General features: G+C 33.7%; 1 protein-coding gene and 1 pseudogene across 1 annotated transcript; both read right to left on the bottom strand.

Annotated features, from left to right (window-relative positions):
* Positions 1–5,155: 5,155 nt before the first annotated feature.
* Positions 5,156–13,412, bottom strand: LOC106108644 (annotated as a pseudogene).
* Positions 13,413–13,616: 204 nt separating this feature from the next.
* LOC106108643 lies at positions 13,617–20,620 on the bottom strand. Its single transcript, XM_013289898.1, has 13 exons — positions 20,333–20,620; positions 19,661–19,819; positions 19,302–19,417; positions 17,907–18,051; positions 16,868–17,080; positions 15,990–16,122; positions 15,773–15,882; positions 15,470–15,664; positions 14,903–15,086; positions 14,698–14,813; positions 14,391–14,576; positions 14,216–14,320; positions 13,617–13,815 (listed from the first exon to the last, which is right to left on the bottom strand). The coding sequence occupies exons 1-13, from the start codon at positions 20,399–20,401 to the stop codon at positions 13,717–13,719; spliced, it is 1,830 nt and encodes a 609-aa protein (XP_013145352.1). The 5' UTR covers positions 20,402–20,620; the 3' UTR covers positions 13,617–13,716.
* Positions 20,621–20,665: the final 45 nt, after the last annotated feature.

Below are 20,665 nucleotides of genomic sequence, written 5' to 3'. Positions count from 1 at the left end.
TATTCGTTGATTCCTCTTAATATTATGGATAATTCATTAAAAAAAACTCTATGAAGTAAGAAGGAGTGAAATCATACATTTTATATTGCGACATTATTATTGTAACTGATAAAAGATTAAAAAATAATTAAAACAAAAGAACCACCCGATTACAAATGTAAAATGTTAATTCTTTTCCATAAATAATAATGGCCGCAACCGCGTGAAAAAAATAGACAATCCAGGTGTACCAGTGACCTTTAAACGGCGTCCCTAGTCCTTCATACCTTGAATACGTAGTTAATATTTAATTAGGTCTTCACTTTCTCCCACGGTGGTTATAATAAAATACCCATAACCAAAAATAACTATATTACAAAACGTTTTAAAGTGTACCTTATGTCCATTACGATAAGGTCTACAAATTTATTTTATTCATGCATTTATAAATTTGTATAAACTTTTGAACCACATTACTAATCTATTTGCGGTTAATATTTGCAATTTAATCTCTTATTACAATGTGGTAAGGTTTATAATTGCATTACGTTTAGTTGTGTGATGACGTAGACATGATGGCGGTCAAGCCCGTTCATATGCAACGATACTGCATGCGATCGCGTGACGACGCTAATGAATGGTGAATAATCGCTGTCAGATGTCGTTGATGTGTTAAACAGTGTAGGGTGGGCAGTGAGAACTACTTTTTTTAATTAGCTCTCCGTTATATCATCACATACTAACGATGAATGAAAATACGCGCGTGTGAAGAAGCCTTACATAAATTTGAGTAAAAAATATTTTTTATCTTCATGTTTTACGTCATTAATAAAGAGTATAGATAAAAAATAATTCGTGGATCTAATCACGACAATTAGATACAAGTACAATTAGTATCAAGTCAAGAGCTTGACAAAATATGTAAATATATTTTGTCAAGTTTTTGACCAACCAGCTCAGGGGGGGTCATGAACCCCATGACCCCCCCTTGATCTGCCTTTGTCTTCTCATGCTATATTTTAGTTAGTTTAAGTACCTACATTATGATAATATCATGATTACAGTACTTTACAGAAGTTACATGTATATAAGAGAAGAGAGAGTTGAGCGAAGACCGCGTCAATCGGATCTCTGCCTACCCTTTTGTGTTATAAGCTTAAATTATATTGTTTTGTATCTAACAATGAGTATTTATTTTGAGTACTATTTTAAATACTTATAAAATGAAAATTAAATCGAAAGTGAATCGTTTTTCATAAGAAATAAATAAAAAGAAGCTTCGTTGGCGCGCGCAGGGCGTGAGAATGCGCCTCTCATTGTATCCACGGACTTCCTTCCTGCCGGATTAAGGATATAATCTATTACAATAAGGTGACCATACTTGTAAGAAAGTGCAACGATATCTTCTAACTGTACTAAAATTATACATAACTTAAGATTGTAAGAATTTTTGGTAAAACCGTACCCTGAATGCGTTGCAGTTCAACGTACACAATTAAAAAAAAAAAACATTTTTAGAATTTGGTGTTCACCGACAGAACATATTGCAATAGCATCATTAAAACTGAATTTATAACAAAGTAACGTAGGTAATAAAACTAAAGAATGTTAGTTCAATTTCTATTCGCGTGATGTTTTAAGGAATTGTTTCAATTCCGATATTGTCACCCTATCGTAATAAAAATTTAGGGTCCATTGGCGATTAAAGTTTAGAATGAAGTCGCGTCCCACGACGAGGCTTATATGTAAAAACATAATGACTTTGCAATACCTCGTTATTTACGTCTTTTTTCAATCACGGTCACTTTGAATTATTAACTACAAATTGTTAAATTGTTATTAAAATCTAAAAACAGCTAGGCAATGATTTAGTCCGTAATATTATGTAATGGTATACTAAAAAAATATAGTAAAATCCTAGTTTTGAATTAACGATAATGTATGAATTAATCCCCTTAAAAAAACATGATGCGGTTTCGAAGATAAGCATGTAAAGAAATTTGTTGTTTTTTCGCTTTCCCACACGAATTCCCACGGAGACAGGTGCCTATAAAAACTAGTCGCCTTTTGACTATAACAGCCCTTTTTTGTGGGTTGAAAAAAATAAAATCTCAGTATCCGGCGCTGGGTTTCCGGGTCGCGGGAACCATAGACAAAAAATATCATGTGATTGATGAACTAATGTTTGTAAATATACTTCATAGATAAGAGGTTTTTTTTTGTACGGTGTATTGGCGTTTGTGGTTTGGACTTTAAATCGATATTGAATTCTTATCTTTTTAAGGTATTTTGTTGAGGGGTGTAAACTTTTGTAAGCATTTAATGCCTAGTAACATAAACACATTTTTTAAACCATCTTTTAGTAGTTAGTCATTAACAGCCTCAAATAAACTGCGTTTAGTTTTCAGGTTGTAGGTGAATTAACAATCAATCTCTTTTTACTAAAATAAACTATCCTATTTTATATTAACCATATTAGATCTTGATTTTCACACCAATTGTATTTTTATAAACAATCAAATTACACGCAAAAAGTAACTTTTATTTAAAATAAAAACCGTTTAGTTATTAAGAGGTTTAATACTTGAAGAAATATTTGTACATATTCAATTACGCACAAACCCTCTTTTTAACATTTACCTTGTTCAATATGAGAGGCTCTGTCCCTTCGTCCCTAATTCCCACGGCCGTATGTGACAGGTGTGAGCCCTGAACTTCCCTTGAAATTCTTGTACTATTTTACATTTTAAAACGATAGCTGTAAGGTTGATATTTATTTGAAGCGAATATAAATTTTGTAATATGAAGTACGGGTCAATGTAAAGAATTTGAAATAACGACACTATGGGAAAGGTTTGAGTGAAGTTATGTCTGTACTAAATTATTAATATTTTATGGGTATTTAAAGTTTAGGAATTTATAGTAAAATGAAAAAATATGTAACATTTATTTGAGGTTATATTCATAGATAATGTTAAAAAATTAGGCCATTTTCTGTAAATGGTAAATGTAATATGTTCTTTAATAAGATAAGATACGTCGCCTAATCATTTATTACATTAAATCAAAATGCCAGAGACTTTTCTTCATAAAACTTGTTCTAAAAAATAACCAATTAGAAAAACTTTTTAATCTACATTTGATCTTTTCGCCGGACATTATAAAGGGCTGTTGCAAAAAAAGCCAAGTTGTGGGAAGTATTTGCAAGGAGATTTCTCAGTGGCTCGATACTTCTTTGTTAGGTAACACCTTGACTGGGGCTTTGTATAGATTTTATGAAAAGAAAATTGCGGGTTCCTTTTGTCAATGGATACTCGAATTATGTTATGGTGGGAGTTCGCATCAATGCGCGTTACATAATTAAATGTTTTAGAGTGGTTTAATTCTATTGACACAAACTTATAAATGTCTAAAAAACATAAATCGTTTAATTTTAAGTTGTTTTAATTTTTCAAGTCTGAGTTTTCTTTAATTATATATCCTTGGTGCCTTTGCTAGATTGATCCCTTGTATTAAAGGAGCTAACGACTTCTCTTACTTTGTTTTATGTTAATACAAAATTCACAAAAACAAAATAAATATAGTATTTTACCATTATTTTTGTTTTGTTTTAATTTTCATAGACAATTAGTCGTTGTTGTTTATGATTATCATTCTAGAAATCCAAGTGATTCATTAAATTTAAAATAAAAATCATTGCAAATTGTAAAATGTAATCTTAGAGCCTGCACTACATTTGATAATGAACGCTAAAATGTTTTTATGATAAGATACGAAATGAGTATATTAGAGAAAGTTTGAGAGTACCAGTAGTAGAGAAAGTAAGGAGTAAAAGGTTAGCATCGCATGGGCGTGTTATGAGGGATGAATTGCATGTTACAAGGAGAACGTGAGTTATGAGTGTGGAAGGGTACATCGGTAGAGGTAGACCTAGAAAGAGATGGATGGATTGCGTAAAAGGTGACATGGTCAAAAAGGGAGTGATGACTGAGATGACGTATGATAGAGTTATGTGGAGGACAAAAACCCTACGGGATTAGAATAAGGAGGAAGATAATGAAAATGTTTTTAGGGGTAACTTGATTACACAGTTGGTTTTAGCCTAACGTAAGGACATAAGAATCTGGGGGCGCTTCAATCGACTTTTTTGTTCATAAATGTGTAAATAAATTATTTTCATATTTTCACAATATGCAGAGGATTTTCATATTCCTGTTCAAGTTATAGAATAAATGGGATGTAAAAAAAACGAAATCATTATTTATGTACTTTATTCAATTATAACTAGCTAATTATACTAAAAGTTGCACAATACGAGGATTCGTTTCCTAACAAAACCTCTACCATTTGTTAACGAAATAAAAATAACTCTAAACTACATATTTAATGTAACATTAGCACTGGTTTAATAAGACAAAAAAACTTAAAAATAAACTCGTATAGTGAATAAATGCACCGTTAAATGCTTTAAACGCACAACTTATATAAACGCTAACAATAATAAGAAAAATCCAAATTATGTCACCAAAGAAATTACAAATCACAAGTTAATGACAAATTGTGCGTTAATAAACATACATTATGTGGTTTTAATAAAAGACATAAAAACGCAAGTACTGACCGTAGTCAGGGAATTAAATTAGCTACCCATCAAAAAAATTATACAAATATTTTGTACGCGTGCCAAGAAACTTAGCCAAAAATGTCTATTTTACTATACGTAATAATTTTTGGTCTCAAAAGTCAATTTAGTTGCTAATAATTTGAGATTCGTAAACGATGAATTTGTATACATCTCAAGTATAATTAATAGTATACAAATATCAAATTTTGTATAATTTTCATGAATCATATTAAAAATTATCTACTGGCACTAATCTATCACAGAATTACAACTATTTGTTAATAAAAGAAAAGTAATAAATGCATGCATTATTAATAATAGTTATATTAATAAGATAATCAAGGCAAGGTATTTGTTACTATAGATAAAAAAATAACAATAGAATTAAAACAAGAATTAAGATATTGAAAAATACAATACTTATTACAAGAATTGGGGTTATTAATAATTGTTATATTTTATACTATTAGAGAGAGAAAATATGTTATTTTTGCTTGTAATCAAAAACTACTGGGTCTATTTAAAAAATTTGAAAACTACATTATTTGTATGTGACATTTATTCTAATTTTGCTCAGAAGTCGCGAGCTAAATCTATTTTTTAATAAAATAGTAAAAAATCATCTGTTTCTAGAAATTTCAGTGAATTCCAACTTACATATTCAACTTAGAAATACTTAAGTTTCGTCAATATGTTAAAAAACGTGACAAAACTTTGTCGAAATGACACTTGTATTATTTTTCTTTTTTTTTTATGGTTTATGAAAAAACATTTCAGTACAAAATGAAGCACCATAGAATCATACATCCTAACAAGTTTTGTTTTATTATATTTAGGACCTGTCCCACCAAACTGTAAATTCCAACATGTAAAATATGTGATGAAAATATCAGATTTTGTTACCTTCTCTGACAGTGACGTCATTTTTATCTGAGTCTATCAGTGGTGGGATAGGTCCTTAGTATTAATAGTATTTAAAAATTAAACCTACTATTTGGCATTTAACGGAAGCTCGTTACTTTAATTTGTTAAAGTTTAATTAGAAATGTTCCCTTCATTCGATAGTTTCTAGTAAATCGAACAACCAATTAAAAATAATCTATTTCAATTATATTCATATATGAAATAATATCCAAAAATATGAATACAAAAAAAATCAGTTTCCTTTGCTACTAAAAACTCCATCGAATCGAGGTTTAAAAGTTTTTCAATCTTTAGTCTTTACTTTTCAACATTTGTATTTATTGAATTGAATTTGACAACATTAATATTAAAAACAAAAACATTGAACATTTAAAAGTATAAAAACCCTTGTCTGTAAACGTAATCTATTTTGGTGTTATATGACATCATTAGGCCAAAATAACAAATATACGGTCCGTTTCTCCCCAATTTAATAACAAAAAAACCTTATTCTTTACATTGTAATTACAAATCAAATTGAATAGAAATCAATTTGTTTACAAGTCATTTATTGTGTATAAAATTATTTTATTTCAATTGACAATTTAAAAAGTTTTAATATGACTGTTATCAGACTTATAAAGGTAAATTTTAGATTTAATTTCATACTGTCATTTATGTCAACTTGGCCAGCAAAATAGGACAGTAGTGACTGGCTTCCAGTGGAATACTGTCCAAATGCAGACATTAGTAACACTTCACATAGGCACATCGGCAACATACTCTATCCTGAGCAGTAGGTCCAGTATGTCCTGTGCGTGGAGCCATCTCCATGGCAACGGGTCCCTGCAGCGCGCGCCCGCGCGGCTCACGTTGTACAGCGCGCACACCGCGCACACGAAACACAGCACAGCGAACACTTGCAACAGGCATTTCATAGGCTCCCTGGAATCACATACTGTGGAATTTGAATTCGGTTTGTAAAATTGCAAATGTATGGACATTATTGGAACGGGAAGGGGGCAGCTGCCATTAGTCAAAAATGTTACTAGTTTTAAACAATTCATATAACTGTTACTAGCGATATTAATTTAACACTGCACTAGAGATCTCGTCAGGAATGCGCGCGAATATTCCAATCCTTCTAATGACATTGACAGCTGTCAGCTGTCAGCTAGGGACGTGACGTTTATGCCGACAATCTAGTGTTGCATCAATTTTAGAGCACGGTACTAATTTTCTTCTTAACAGTAGTAAATTATTTAACGGCTAGAACTGACGTTCAATATGTTTATATAATAAATGAGGGTTTTTATTAATTTAATCTTACTAATGTTATAAATGCGAAAGTTTGGATGGATGGATGTTTGTTTTTGTAGCGTAAATGGCTGAAGGGATTTGGTGAAATTTGGCATAGATGTAGAGGATAGTCTGGAAGAACACACAGGCTCTTTTTTTTTAATTACGCGCGGTTGGGGTCGGGGGCGAAAGCGAGATTTTAAATAATCAAGAAATACCCACCAAAAGTATCTCCTGAGACTTCTATGCTGTAGATCAGAGTTCCGCAGCTCGCAGTCGCGGCACGGCGCCTGCGCCTGCGTCGATACTGAACAATATGCTGGAAATAACAATACTAATTTTAAAAAAAATCTTTATAAACATTGTGAAAAATGTCATTTCATTTAAAAATACATAAATACAGTAACTAAATACAATCTACTCTAATAAACAATACAATTTAATTGCTACTTAATTTTATGGTATACTAGCTTACACCCGCGACTCAGTCCGCGAGGACATAAAAAAAAAAGTGAGTAGCCTATGTGTTCTTCCAGACTATGCTCTACATCTATGACAAATTTCATCGAGATCCGTTCAGCCGTTTAGGCTACAAACTCTAACAAACATCCATCCATCCCAATAAACTTAAAATGTCCTAAGGATTTTTAACGAATTTTTTACGGAAAAGAGTATATCTTAATAAATAAAGCTACATACTTACCACAAATAGTAAATTAAAAAAATCTAATAATTAACAAATAGAAGACAATTACAAAACTACTTAAAAATACCAACACCATTATAACTACCTACATGAAGACAGTATGAAAAGCTTAAAATAAAATTTAATAGAGATGAAAAATTATAATAATTTTATTTTTTTAAAGTAAAAAACAAACCATAGATAATAAATTGTCATAGTATAAATAAAATTTTCTATTTCTATTAAATTCGAATACACATGCAGTTACCTAAAAAATCTACACATAGAAAATTATTTCATAGATTACCAGGTTCTGTTCTGTTCGAGAACAATCTATCCGACGCGTCCAATTCTACGGAACATTTCGATGCAATCTTATTTATATTACTTTGTAAACCATCAATATAAGCCTGAGATATCATATTCGCTTTATTATCCTCTTCTTCTAACTTCTGTAGATTATTCAAATATTCCTCATATCTGACAATATTCGATTGCATATCTGATACTGTCAAATTCAATTTCTTAACATCACTTTCTAATTTAGTCGCGTAATCTCTTAGTTTGTCGCATTCAATACATTTAGTGCAGTCGTAGCAAGTTTGGACTATATTATTATTACCGTAAGGTTCATTTTCTATAAGAGAATCAGTTTGTGTCTCAACATTTATATTTTGTGCTTTATTTGTATTACCACAAGGTTGATTATCATCAGTTTGTGTGGATGTTGTTTGTAGTTTGATACTGGTGTCGAAGTTTCCAGAACAATTTAATGTGTTACGTCTTGACATGTTACAGAAACTCAGTCTTATTTCGTCGAATAACGACATATTTGTGGCTCTCCCTTGATCTTCTTGCAATGCTTTTGTAAACGATTCTTCGTCTAAGAGATGGTTTTCTATTAAAAAGGTTAAGATAAGCATGTTATAAGCAGAAATGTTATACACAGAAATAAGCGTGCTGATAGAGAGAAAAGGACAAATATATACGAGTATCTCTGTCCTTTTCTCTCCTATGCAAATATATTGAAAGCTATAATAGATCTTTTAAACAGTATTTTTAGGTTATTTAATATTAAACATGAAAAGAAAACCGAAAGCGTGTAGCAAACACAGTATAGAATTGTGCAATATTTTTAAATACACAGCGAAACCCAAGCTTTAGTTAAGTTGCACAACAAGGGACTTTTCCATTTGAGAGTGCAAATATTTGTCATATCCTGAAACTACAAACTAAGCATGACATAAATTGTTTTATAGAGAATTAAGGAATTCAATGGCTCCTACGTAAAATATGGTATGTTTAAAATGCAAATTTTGAAAGGGAAAGTTTAAACATTAACACGATTTTTTACAACACATCAAACGTAAACATACTGTAGACAACGAAAATTTGATTCTTCCTAGCGTAACTTTTAAATTAACACAGAAATGAGTACAAAGGTAAAAAAAATAAATAGATGTAAACGCAAAAATGTTCTTACAATAGTTTACTTAGGAGCCGATAACTCGGATTATTCAATCAATTAAGCTAGATTTATATAGTTTTGATTGTTTGATTGGTGAGGGCAGGCGGTCGGCCGCAAAAAGGTAAGGTAGGCTAGGGTAGTAGGTAGTACGTAGGGTTTTGCCTACTGGAGTAGAATAAGAAGGAAGATGATGGTATTAACAGTGGTAGAGCCCGCTTTAATATCTCCGCACTGCAGGGCCGGCTCGCCCGGTGTAATACCACGACCACACAGAAAACAGGCGTGAAGTGGAAGCAAATCCGCGTACAGTCTGATGAGTGTGGTGCCGGAGGCCTAATTTTGGTCCCCTTCCCTTTCCACCCTTTTCTTAAGAGGAAAGGACGGGAAGGAAAGGTGGATTTGATGATGGAGGAGACGCATAGGAAGGGGAAATGTCCTTTTAATGTGATGAAATGTCCTCCGTCGACTAGGCATTTCATTTCGGTGGATTCAGGTGGCCGCTTGCTCGTTTGTCACCTTATATTATAAAAAAAATGTATTAAACAGCTTTTTACCTTGTGAGAAATGCGTGTCCAGATTGAGAGTGTCGAGTGCCGTGAGCATCTGGTCGTCAGTGTAGCTGACGTCGATGGAGCGCTCCATGCGCAGCTGCGTGCCGTTGGATTTGTTGAATACATCCTTCAACTCCATCTCCAGTAGCACCTGAAATATACAAAAAAATTATATATTAGCTGTTGGCTGCGACTTAGTCTATAGTGTTATGTTAACTACGAAAAACAATAAACTAGGTATCTCTTGGGAACTTGAATTATTTAGTGATGACATAAATCTCATGTGTTACTCAAGACATTTATGTCTGAGCAAAATTTCAATAAGATATGTAGAACCGTTGTAAAATTATTGATTAAACATTAAAAAATATAACTTACAAATATTATAAATGCGTTTAGTTTAGAGGGATGGATGAATCGATGGATGTTTGTTAGAATTCGTAGCCTAAACGGCTAAACGGATCTCTGAAATTTCGTATAGACGTAGAGTATAGTCTGAAAGAACACATAGACTACTAACTTCTATTATACTGAATCCACGGGAACGAAGTCGCGTGCGAAAACTAGTATACATATAATTCCCACAGGAAACACAGTTATTTCCGGTATCAAAAGTAGCCTATGTGTTCTTCTAGACTATTCTCTACATCATTTAGCAGTTTTGACTATAAACACTAACAAACATCCATCCATCTAAACATCTGCATTTATAGGATTAGTAAGATTGGTGTCAGCGTTTGATGCAGACGGGGAGGGGAACTAATAGTAAAAATACATTTTTCTGTCCCCCCCTCCCCCTCTGATCCTCCCCGGTGACACCCATCTTCACAAGTGGATACCTTCTCCTTGATGAGCTGCTGCATGTAGTGGTCGTGGTCGTGCATCCTGGCTGCCAGGTCGGCGTGCTGGCCGCGCAGCGTCTCGCACTCCTCCAGCAGCGCGCTCTGCCGGCTCGCGTACATCTCGTTGATACGGTGACATTCCTCTTTAGACTTCTTCAGCAACTCTTGTAATATTAGTTTCTGAAATAATTTAAGAAGGATACATCAGCATCAGCACATTAAAGTTCACAAACGCTCAAAGCCTTACTGAACTTGGGCGTGAGTAGGACATAGTGAACTATACTAGCCCACTGCGGGTTGACTTCACATTTACATTTGAATTTCCTTCAAGGTAACTTATAAACGAAATTATTTCTTACACCATCAATATACATAATTAAAAATACATTAATATATGGCGGGATACCTTGAACTACCGACGCTCTTAGCTTAAGAAATATGGTATAACGCGAAATTGTTTATATAACGGAATTACCCCAAAAGTTTAATAACTAAAGTAATTTTCAATAAACAACCACACAAAAACACACCAGGTATCAAGGTCAACTCACCTCAGATTCCAGCGCTGCGACCTGTTCCACGAGCACCCTGGCGCGTTTCCTGGTGACGTCCAGGTCGCGCGAGGCCTCGTCCAGCGCGCGCTCGCTGCAGCACAGCCGGTCACACGCATCCTCGTAGTCACGCTTCACGTGGCTCAGGGTTATGTTCTCCTCGCGCAACCTGAACGGAATCGATTATTAAAAATCGATTTGAGTCATTATTTCAGAAGTAACTACCCGAATAGATTATCAAAATCGATTAACTGAATCTGCTGCAATCGCTACATTTTCGAATAACTACATTACAACAACGATTTATGAGGTGAAGTAGCTTTAAATGACAGAAAAATGGTTCTAAAACCACTAAAAACTGACCCAGCTCTTTAAATAAAGCTAAATTTACCATAATAAATTTTTAAAAAGACCAAAGAACCTATTTACTGTGTAGAACACACAAATATACTAAAAAAAAATTAAATGCATGGTGAAAAAAGGAGGTACCGATAACCCAGGAGAAAAATACCAAATACTCAGTCTCATAAAGCTAAAACTTGGTAGACTAACATATTAAGATGTACAACTAGTGAGTCCCGCTCCGCAGTGACAGTGGCCAGTTGTTCCTCATGCTGTCTGTCGGTGAAGTCAAGCTGGCTGCGCAGCTGCTGCGCCAGGTGTGCCTTCTCCTTCAGCTCGCACTGCAACTCCTCCAGCAGTTGGAAACCTGGAGGGGTATTTATATTACAGTAGGTTATATTATACTTAATATTATATGCTTTTTGTATTTAACGAATAAACTCAAACTACAAGACAGTCAAATATTATTTTACCATTAGATAGCTATATGATCTGAGCATATAAAGGAGCGTCAGTGGCTCAGTGGTTTGAGCAAGTCTTGGGTTTGAATCCCGGCAAGTACCAATGTGATTTTTGATTATTTGAATTTTCATATGTACATAATTTACCCGATGTTCTTACGGTGATGGAAAACTTCGTAAGGAAACCTGCACATATTGGTGAAGAAATTTAAAGATATGTGAGAAGTCAACCAACCCACAGTGGGCCAGTGTGGTTGACTATGGCCTTGTCAACCTAACTTAGGGTATGCTCTGAGCCCCTCGGTGAGGACTCTAGTGGGACTCTAGTGATGAGCTATGTCATCACTACATTTATTACTAGACTTTTTTTTTAATTCTCGCCTAAAAGATAGTTCTAGAATTATATTTGGAACTACATCAATCGTTAAAAATTTTCATGAACTAGAAACTAGTCAGTCTTTGTACTTGTTATCTCTTGAGTTCAACAATTGTTTACTTTGATAAGATCCAATTATAAGTGACAAAAACCGTTATTCATTTTGAATAATCATTACTTTGTATTTACTAAGTGGATTTTTAATTTGTTGCTTTACCTTCAGTTGAAATACCGGAATCTGAGTCATGTGGGCCTTGTCCATTTTTTAAATTATAGCTGAAAAAAAAAATTGTTATCCTTATATTCAAACAACAAGTAAATGTTACAACACTATAGGTTACTGGCATCATCAAGATTATAAAAAAAATATATCTACAGAAAAACTTAACAAAACTCTTCAAAGTTTTTAAGCCTGTAATTTTGGATCTTCAACAGGAAGGCTCTACGATAACATTATACCATACAAAATAGCTAACTTAGAAACAGCTAGAGAGAATCTAGTAAGGTTTGAAAGTTTATACACATTTTCATAGTCTTAAATAGGAAAGGGCTGAAGTATTTTGAACCATCTGACTAAAACAACATACATATTAACACTTAAAAAGAATCTCTTATCATTGTAAGTACCTTTCATCTAAATCAACCTTTATCTTCTGGTTTTCACTGTATTTGTTTAACACTGATGCTAAAGTTTCAACTGACACCTCAGGATTACATTCTTCTGGATCCAGCAGTGATTTTAAATAACTATATTCAGCCCTGGAAATTACTATTAATATGAAAATTGTTTATAGCCGTTTAAAAAAGCAAAATTTGCAGTCTCTTGTCATATAGTGTTAAACAAGTTTAATAACAAGACAATCATAAAGTCAAATTATTTTTTTATACATAAAAAGAGTGCTTACTTGTTTGTTTTGATAAAAGGCGCAAACTTGTCCATTAACGCATCAACTCGTAAAGTCTCGGTGCTTTCAGCACCGCAGTATTTGAAAATATGAACGGCTGTGTCAAAATAATCTACAAACCCAAAAATAAACCCTATTAATCAAAGTTACCTACGCGATGTTTTAATTTTAACAGCAAAATACATATTTTACGTACCGTCCGTGTTTAGGTCTTCATTTAAATTCATTTTTGTTTTCAATTTTAATAAATTGATATTAACTCAATAAAACTATATGTTCATCTAGTTTAAATACAACGTGCACGTTTACAGCCGGGATTGTTTATTTTCATTAACCTAAATAAATTCGTTACGCTACAGGGAAATACGAAAATAGTTTTGTAATAAAAACGGTTCAACTTCAACTACCATAGTGAATAGTGACGAGCAATGCATCAAACAAGCGAATAGAGCTATCGAGCACAGATATCGAATCTTTCTCGATTAAATCAATGATAAGAAAATTAATTAAACAGTCTATTTAATATTCTATTATTTTTAAACCGTCTATTTAATAATATAAAACCTATGAACGACAGTAGATATAAGATAAGCTTATTTCAGTTTTTTTTAAACCTTCGTTCAATTTTTTATTTTACATCCAAGTGCTTGAATTTAAATACTGAACTGGAGAGTAGAGTACAAACAATTAATTTTTCGTGATATCAAGCTTTAATCACTTTTATAAAACATTAACGTATTCTTATAACATTTAATACTTCCATGAGGCCATTATGTACTTTCAATGTAGCCAGTTTAGTTTCTATCATTGTGAAGTCGCTTAATTCCATCTGAAACAAGATTGGTTTTATTTATTAAAAAAAATATCTGTCATAAAACATAGAATCGATTTATCGAGAATCGAGTTCCTAATAAAATTGAAAACATTGTTGTCACAACCCTCAAATACGTTCGGTGACAGCTGTCAATTTAACCTCGTCTTTTTAATTTTAAATTATGAGGATGAGGAATTGATGTTTAGGTCTACTGCTACCTATACAAAAATTCTATACTCCAATTATAGTTTTCAATTCGCGACAACACACAAATAAATTATTTTCCTTAAATTCTAGATTAACTGAATTATGTCAGAGGTTAAGATACAGCCGTATATTCGTGGAAAAACTGAGTTAAAAAACGTTTATTTTCAAATTATTTGTGTACGTAGTAAAACAGTATTGATATATTTACTCCATCCGGGGGATCCTTTTCTCTCGGTGGATATCTTCCGTACATTCGTTCACATATCGCACACAATCCGCACCACGTGCGATATTTCAAAGTATTCGAGTCGTCCTGGAAAAGTAAATCAAGTAAATTACACTGCTAATAATAACTTAATTTTAATACAATTTTATACACAAACTTCTAAATCAGTGTCCTCTGAAGCAAATTGAGCTTTATATCGCTCATCCAACTGGTTTAATTTTATTTCATCTGGAAGGCTGTTCTCTTCCCCGTATGAGTCCCACTTCATGATGTCTCTAAAGTGGTCCGCTTGTTCCATGTCCATTATCCCGCCCATCATTAAAATGAGACCTTCTTCAATGTTCTACAAAAAGAACACAGTACATGTACATTCGGGAACATAAGTGTTGTTCTTAAAGTAGTAAAGCTGTTTGTGTTCGATTACTTTAGTGTCACCTATAAAGAAAACTTAAGTAGGATTTTACTTTTATTGGAATCCTGTATCCATTCGGCCTAAACTTCCTGATGACCGTGAGATAAAGAAGTTGCTTCGACTTTTTGATCGTCACAAACCTCGCGGCGTATGACATTGGTGATAGAGCTGTCAAAATACGTATAAAAATTGTTACCTCTCATATAAAGTACATTGATGTAAGTAAGCGGATATATGGTAGTAATATTTGGTCGTACTCTCCAGCTCGGTGTAGTCTATGGGCAGCGCGAAGGTGGCATTGGTGCGTGAGAAGACGCGCGGCACGTGCAGCCAGTCGGCCAGGCTGCAGGCGGCCGGCAGCGCGCGCACCACGTTCTGCAGCTCCGGCCCCGCCGGCCGCGACCCTCGCGTCCTGAGTGCTTCTTTCAGCACGTAACGACGCTACATAGTACACTTTATTGTAGTTGAATAAATAAACATGTAATCGTCGTACTATAAATGTACAAATTCGCAAACTACAAGTGGAAGTCGCTCAAGGAATTACAGTAGCTCCTTCCATCCTAAAATAATTCGCCCTAAGAGCGCACGCACACCTTACACTAAACTGGAGGTGCGCACATTACTCCTTTTTTGTGCAACTACCATAAACAGTTGAACTTGCTGAGAAACAATCAAAAATCTCACAACAGCTGTGCGATAGTTTAGTCATAGGTGTACGCCCGCTCTAAGAATATTCCAAATCTTTACACTAATCAAGTTTTGTAATACCTGATGTCGAAGTTTTCTTTAACATTTGTCATAATCACATCGAGAATGTCACTTACCTTAGTATCAAACTCAGTTTCAATAGCTTCCTCATCAACTTCTCTATGCAAGTACTTGAGAATGTCGTCATCTAAGAAGGAATCAGTGGTGGATGCTGGCGTGGGCTTGATCACAAGTGGTAGCGGTATATCCTCAGCGGCTGCTATGGAGCCTCGCGAGCTCGCGTTATGGGAATCTGTACCTATACCGGCTATCTAAAAACAAATCTACGTATCACCAATTTACTCCTTACCGTGATTCCGTGAAACTTGATATCCAATAGTTATACGTATGCACAGCTACCTAAGATATAATAAACTTACCTGAGTTTCAGGATCTTGCTGCGCTTGAGCAGCGAGGCCAGCGGACGCCAGACGGTCACTTCCAGCGCCGCGAGCTTTGCGCCGACGTTTGCCGCGCCGGCGGACCTCAACTGACATATCATAGTGAACATTAACACCACTTAGAGTCCTTTCAGAAACCAGAAAATCAGTTTCTTACACGAAAATAATATTTTTTTTATAAATAACCGTTTCTCACCAGTGTCTTCAGTGTTGCCAGCTTCATTAGAATCATTGCTTTCCTTGTCGCCTTTCGACCTTTCAGACGCAGGAGTTTCCACTTTAGTCTTGCTTTTCGTCGCCTTCCCCAAGTTCAGAGCTTTTAGTTGATTCTGTAAAGAAAAAATATTAAATACTAATAAGTATATGATTCTTTACATTAATGTAGCGGTACACATATCGTGGAATTCCTTTAGTTCCTATGGTTTAAAATTTATTTATTCACCTCCAAGTTATGAAAGAACTCATCGCTTTCAATAGCCACAGATTTTGCTTTCTTTGTAACTTTTCTTTTCACCTGTACTTTAGGAAACTTTACCCTCTCGTTGGCTTCTATGTTCCATGAAACACGATTCAAAGTAATTCGTTGGCGCTTCTTAGGCCTATAACCGATGACTATTTTTGACAAATGTAACGAGGTACAGTCGCATAGACATTTGCATAAAACGGGTAGTTCTTTTTTATGTCTCCCTTTTAGTTTTACAGTATTACTACCGGAAGATTTCTCTCTTTTGTTTTCTTCGGTTGTAACACTGTTTTGTATCACTTTTGTTTTCAAAATTACATGCGGTAACATTGTTTTTACCACTCGTAATTGTTAGATTTGCCTTACTGTGGCACTTATCTTTTCAGTATAAATCATCAGTTTTGCGTCAAAATAATTATTGATTATTTTTTATCATCTAATCGTCTGTTATACTGTTATACGCCATGTGGGCTTTGCTATCTACTCCTGTACACGAACACTGATAACATAGCTTTTAATAGATTACATTCGCTTGTAGCTTTATGATAAAAGCGTCGGGTTTCGACGCTGTGTGATCTGATTCAATTCTGAGGACAAGAAACAAGAGTTACCTTTCTAGCATTTCGCTCGCTCAGCAGATCTTTGACTGGAAGGTTCCTCTTCGCTAGAACCAATGGTGAAGCTAAGGGAGGTAATTGTTCACATTGGCCAGTTAGCAGACGGCCGTGAGCGCTGTCAATATTCGAGGGTAGAGTAGACCGCTCCGCCGCACTGTGACCAGCTGTCAGCTCTGATGTACCATACCCATGGTAATACAAGGTTTCCTAGAAATGTAAAAACTTCTTATTAATTATGCTGCTGCGTTACAGTTACAAGACACGATTACCACGCGAGAAGCTGAAATGTTCATATATGATTCTAATAATAACATTGTGCAATATCCAAAGATTAACAAATTTAGATATAGAAAATACACAGGGAAATAAGTAAAAATTACTGTCTAATTTATATTTTTATTATTAATGAAGGACACCAGGAGCGCTGTCTATCCTTGAATAATAGAATTTAATGGATATTTATTGTGCATAATGTATTTGTTTCTTCGAACAATATTATTGTTCCAATCGTACAAAAGTGTTAATAAGTAATGGCTAGTTAATAAAACGTGCGTAATCCCGACTGCGGAATAGTAAACAATTTCCCTTATCTTAGACTGTTAACCTACATATGTACCTACGTAGTGTGTTATTTTACTGTTGGTGTGAAAAATAACTAAATCTTGAATTATGTTCTTATATTATCGAAAAGTGAGGTTAGTTTAATTAAAAAAATGTCAGATATAAAAAAGATTATATTCAATTTGTTCTGATAATAATCACTCGCGATAGAGAGGTGTATGTTATTATCGATATTATGATTATGTGTATTATGATATTAAAGCAATTATTACATTGATTAATTTAATACGTCTTTTTTAATCTACAATCTGTTTAGTGGCATATTCACGGAAATATAAACAATTTATCGATACTTATGATATATCGATATAATTGAAATTAAACTCAGACAGATAGTTATGTTTTTAATAGGGCTAGATCATAGGCTTATTTGTCGCGTTTACCTAAAGTTACTTCATTAGTTCCTTGTTACCTGACTATGACTTCTTCTCAAATCAAGAACTATTGCTGTTCTTTGTCGCGGCTGATCCGGGGTCAAACATCTTCTAGATCCTCTAGACTTGCCACTGGCGAGCGTTGGTGCTGGAGTAAGCGGCCTCGAATCTGTTTCCGTATACCTAAATACCAACGGAAGGAGTCATATAGACGGAGAGTATATTATGTGTTTCAGTAATTACTTGGGTATCCGGCACGCAACGTACCGTTCCTCAGATTCAGAAAAGATTGTCATTTGAACTATTGCTGGTTACTTTGGAGCCGTCAGCTCTAATCGTAACACTCTTGAAAATGTCTCAAAAGACTGTTTCGCATCTATGTTTTTACAGTAAAAAATAATGGTTACGAGATATTATTAAATAAGCATATTGTTTTTCTTTAATTCACAGACAATATCATAATCTGCCAACTGTGTTTTGAATTTTTTAAAAATAATTTTATTGCTCACCATTCTTTGGTGTGGATTTAAAGATTTATTTTCGGAATGCATTAATCTCTATATCTTATCTATGTAATCGTTTTATTTAAGCGATATAACAATCGCAGTCAAAATTTATTTGCCTTGCATGTATGATGTAAATAAATTTATACACCTTTCAAACCTTACTAGATTAGACAGCATTAGTAAATATAGCTTGTGATGCTCAGATTTAATAACAAAGGTTACTTTACTGGGACCAATTAGATAAAATATTTTAAGACTTGATAATTGATATACTTATTGTTAATTTGTTATTCTTACACGTAACAACAAAATGCAAAGCACTCTAAACTAATAGCCTACGATCAAAGATCAAAAAGGTGAACAGAATAGATTGTTTAAGATTGATGGATCTATTATCTGTTTAAACATCAGCTTTTACAATCAAAATGTTGGATATTTGCCAAGATTCAATAACAAGAACATCAGTTACAAATTAATAAAAATTATTGTAACACGTTAACGAATAATTATTTGTATATTTCCACGAATTAAAAATTATTTTCTTTTAAAATTTGCATCAAAATGTTATTTTAATGTGTTCAATATTTAAAATGCAAAGATTGCATTAAGAGATATGATTACTAAACTTCAAACTAGATTCTCCAAATTAATAGTTTTTGTTTGTTTATAATAAATTGTAATAAATGTGCTATTAAAAGAATTTATGATCATAGATAATGATCGCAAATTTATAGAAAGTGCACATTTAAAAGTAGATAATGGAATAAAAATATGCTTTATGCTTTTTTAATTTTCAACCAACGAAAATAATTTCGGTGCTCTTTCTGAAGAACGTACAATTTTAAATTAACACTAAGACTGTTTCGACTGAGGAAATAAAATACTACATAAGTTATAGCTGTTTTTCTGAATGTAAGTAATTATTACCTTCTAAACATGTCCTCAGTGACGATATCATGCGGAGTTCTGTTTTTCTCCTTTTCATATTGATCTTGAATCTTACTTAAATCCTCTTGGAAATAATGTATTTTACCTTCCAAGGCCTAGAAACAAAAATCATAAACGCAAAAGTCGTTACAAAAAACCTTATACTTCTACAAATACCGAAGTAAATATCGGAGGATATGTGTAAGAAGGGAATTCAGATATGATAGTTGTTAGAGACGTATGGCAGAGCAGTAGAAACTGTCCTGACCCTCTATAGGGATAAGGTCAAGAAAATGATCAACAATGATCTTTGTATTTGATAAATTATTGAATTAAATATGAATACAGTAAAGATTTACCCATGCGTCTTTAGCTCTTCTAACAAATTCCTTAGCTTCAGGTTCGGCTGGATGGTTGCACAAAACAGAGCAGCCGTGCGGGAAGGGATTGTACAGGCCGGCGAATGGTCGCAAGATGAACGGCGCAGGGCTCACCTCACACCGAAGCTCTATCGCACTCTGTAATCATATCTTAATATTGTTAAACTCCAAGGAGGCTAACGATCCTTATGAATTCAAATATTAATGGCTTGATTTCAAAAGTTATTCATCATTAAATGCTACGTTATTCCTGGTTAAACAGTTGTTTAAATTAACTTTTCTACAGCATCAATAATTATGTAACTTCTTTAATAATTAAAAGCCAAACAAAATTAAATGCATTAGTTAGATGTTGGTATTATATTGAGTCCTAATTTATTACAAAGAAATCGATATCTATCTGCGAAGTGATACATCACTAAAATTAATCAGAACACGTGTGCGACGCTCGTCATAAAATTGTCATTTAATGAACCCAATTGAACGCGATATTAACTTGCAGTGGAGAGAAAAATTTGTATCATATCTATTTTCTACGATATTCCGCAACTTAGTAAAAGTAGATACTTTCTCCGAGCTTACAAGGATATATGGAAGACCCCGAAGTTGCGATCCAGCGAAAAACGTTAATTTTTTGACTATTATACTCACCTTTGTCTTCACCAGTGCTGGTTTTTGTGGAGCGCTTGATAACAAACCTGTGTTGCTTGTTAATCTCATTTTACAATCTTTCCTTTTAATTATAACTTTTACTCGTTACTACCATCAAACATGTCTGTGTATTGATCAATCAAAAACTAAGAGTCAAGGAACACCGACGAAAAGTACGTTCAACAACCGTATTTTATATAAAAAAAAAACTATATTTCGTACGTTTAGGAAAAATAGGTAATTGTAAAAAACTTCATGTGCATTATCATTTATTTCTAATAGCCTAACATCTGTATAAAATAGTGTTCTCTCTGTTTTATCAAACAGTATGAG

This window comes from Papilio polytes, unplaced genomic scaffold (assembly GCF_000836215.1).
Source record: "Papilio polytes unplaced genomic scaffold, Ppol_1.0 DF821511.1, whole genome shotgun sequence".
NCBI lineage: Eukaryota > Metazoa > Arthropoda > Insecta > Lepidoptera > Papilionidae > Papilio > Papilio polytes.
This window is presented reverse-complemented; position numbering and strand designations above follow the sequence as displayed.

Excerpts from the sequence above, each read along its gene's own strand:
- LOC106108643 (XM_013289898.1), bottom strand. The coding sequence starts at position 20,401 with ATGAGATTAACAAGCAACACAGGTTTGTTATCAAGCGCTCCACAAAAA. Across the intron at positions 17,081-17,906 it reads TGAGAAGAAGTCATAGTCAG|GAAACCTTGTATTACCATGG; the intron begins GTAACAAGGAAC and ends TTACATTTCTAG. Across the intron at positions 15,883-15,989 it reads TGGCAACACTGAAGACACTG|TTGAGGTCCGCCGGCGCGGC; the intron begins GTGAGAAACGGT and ends ATGATATGTCAG.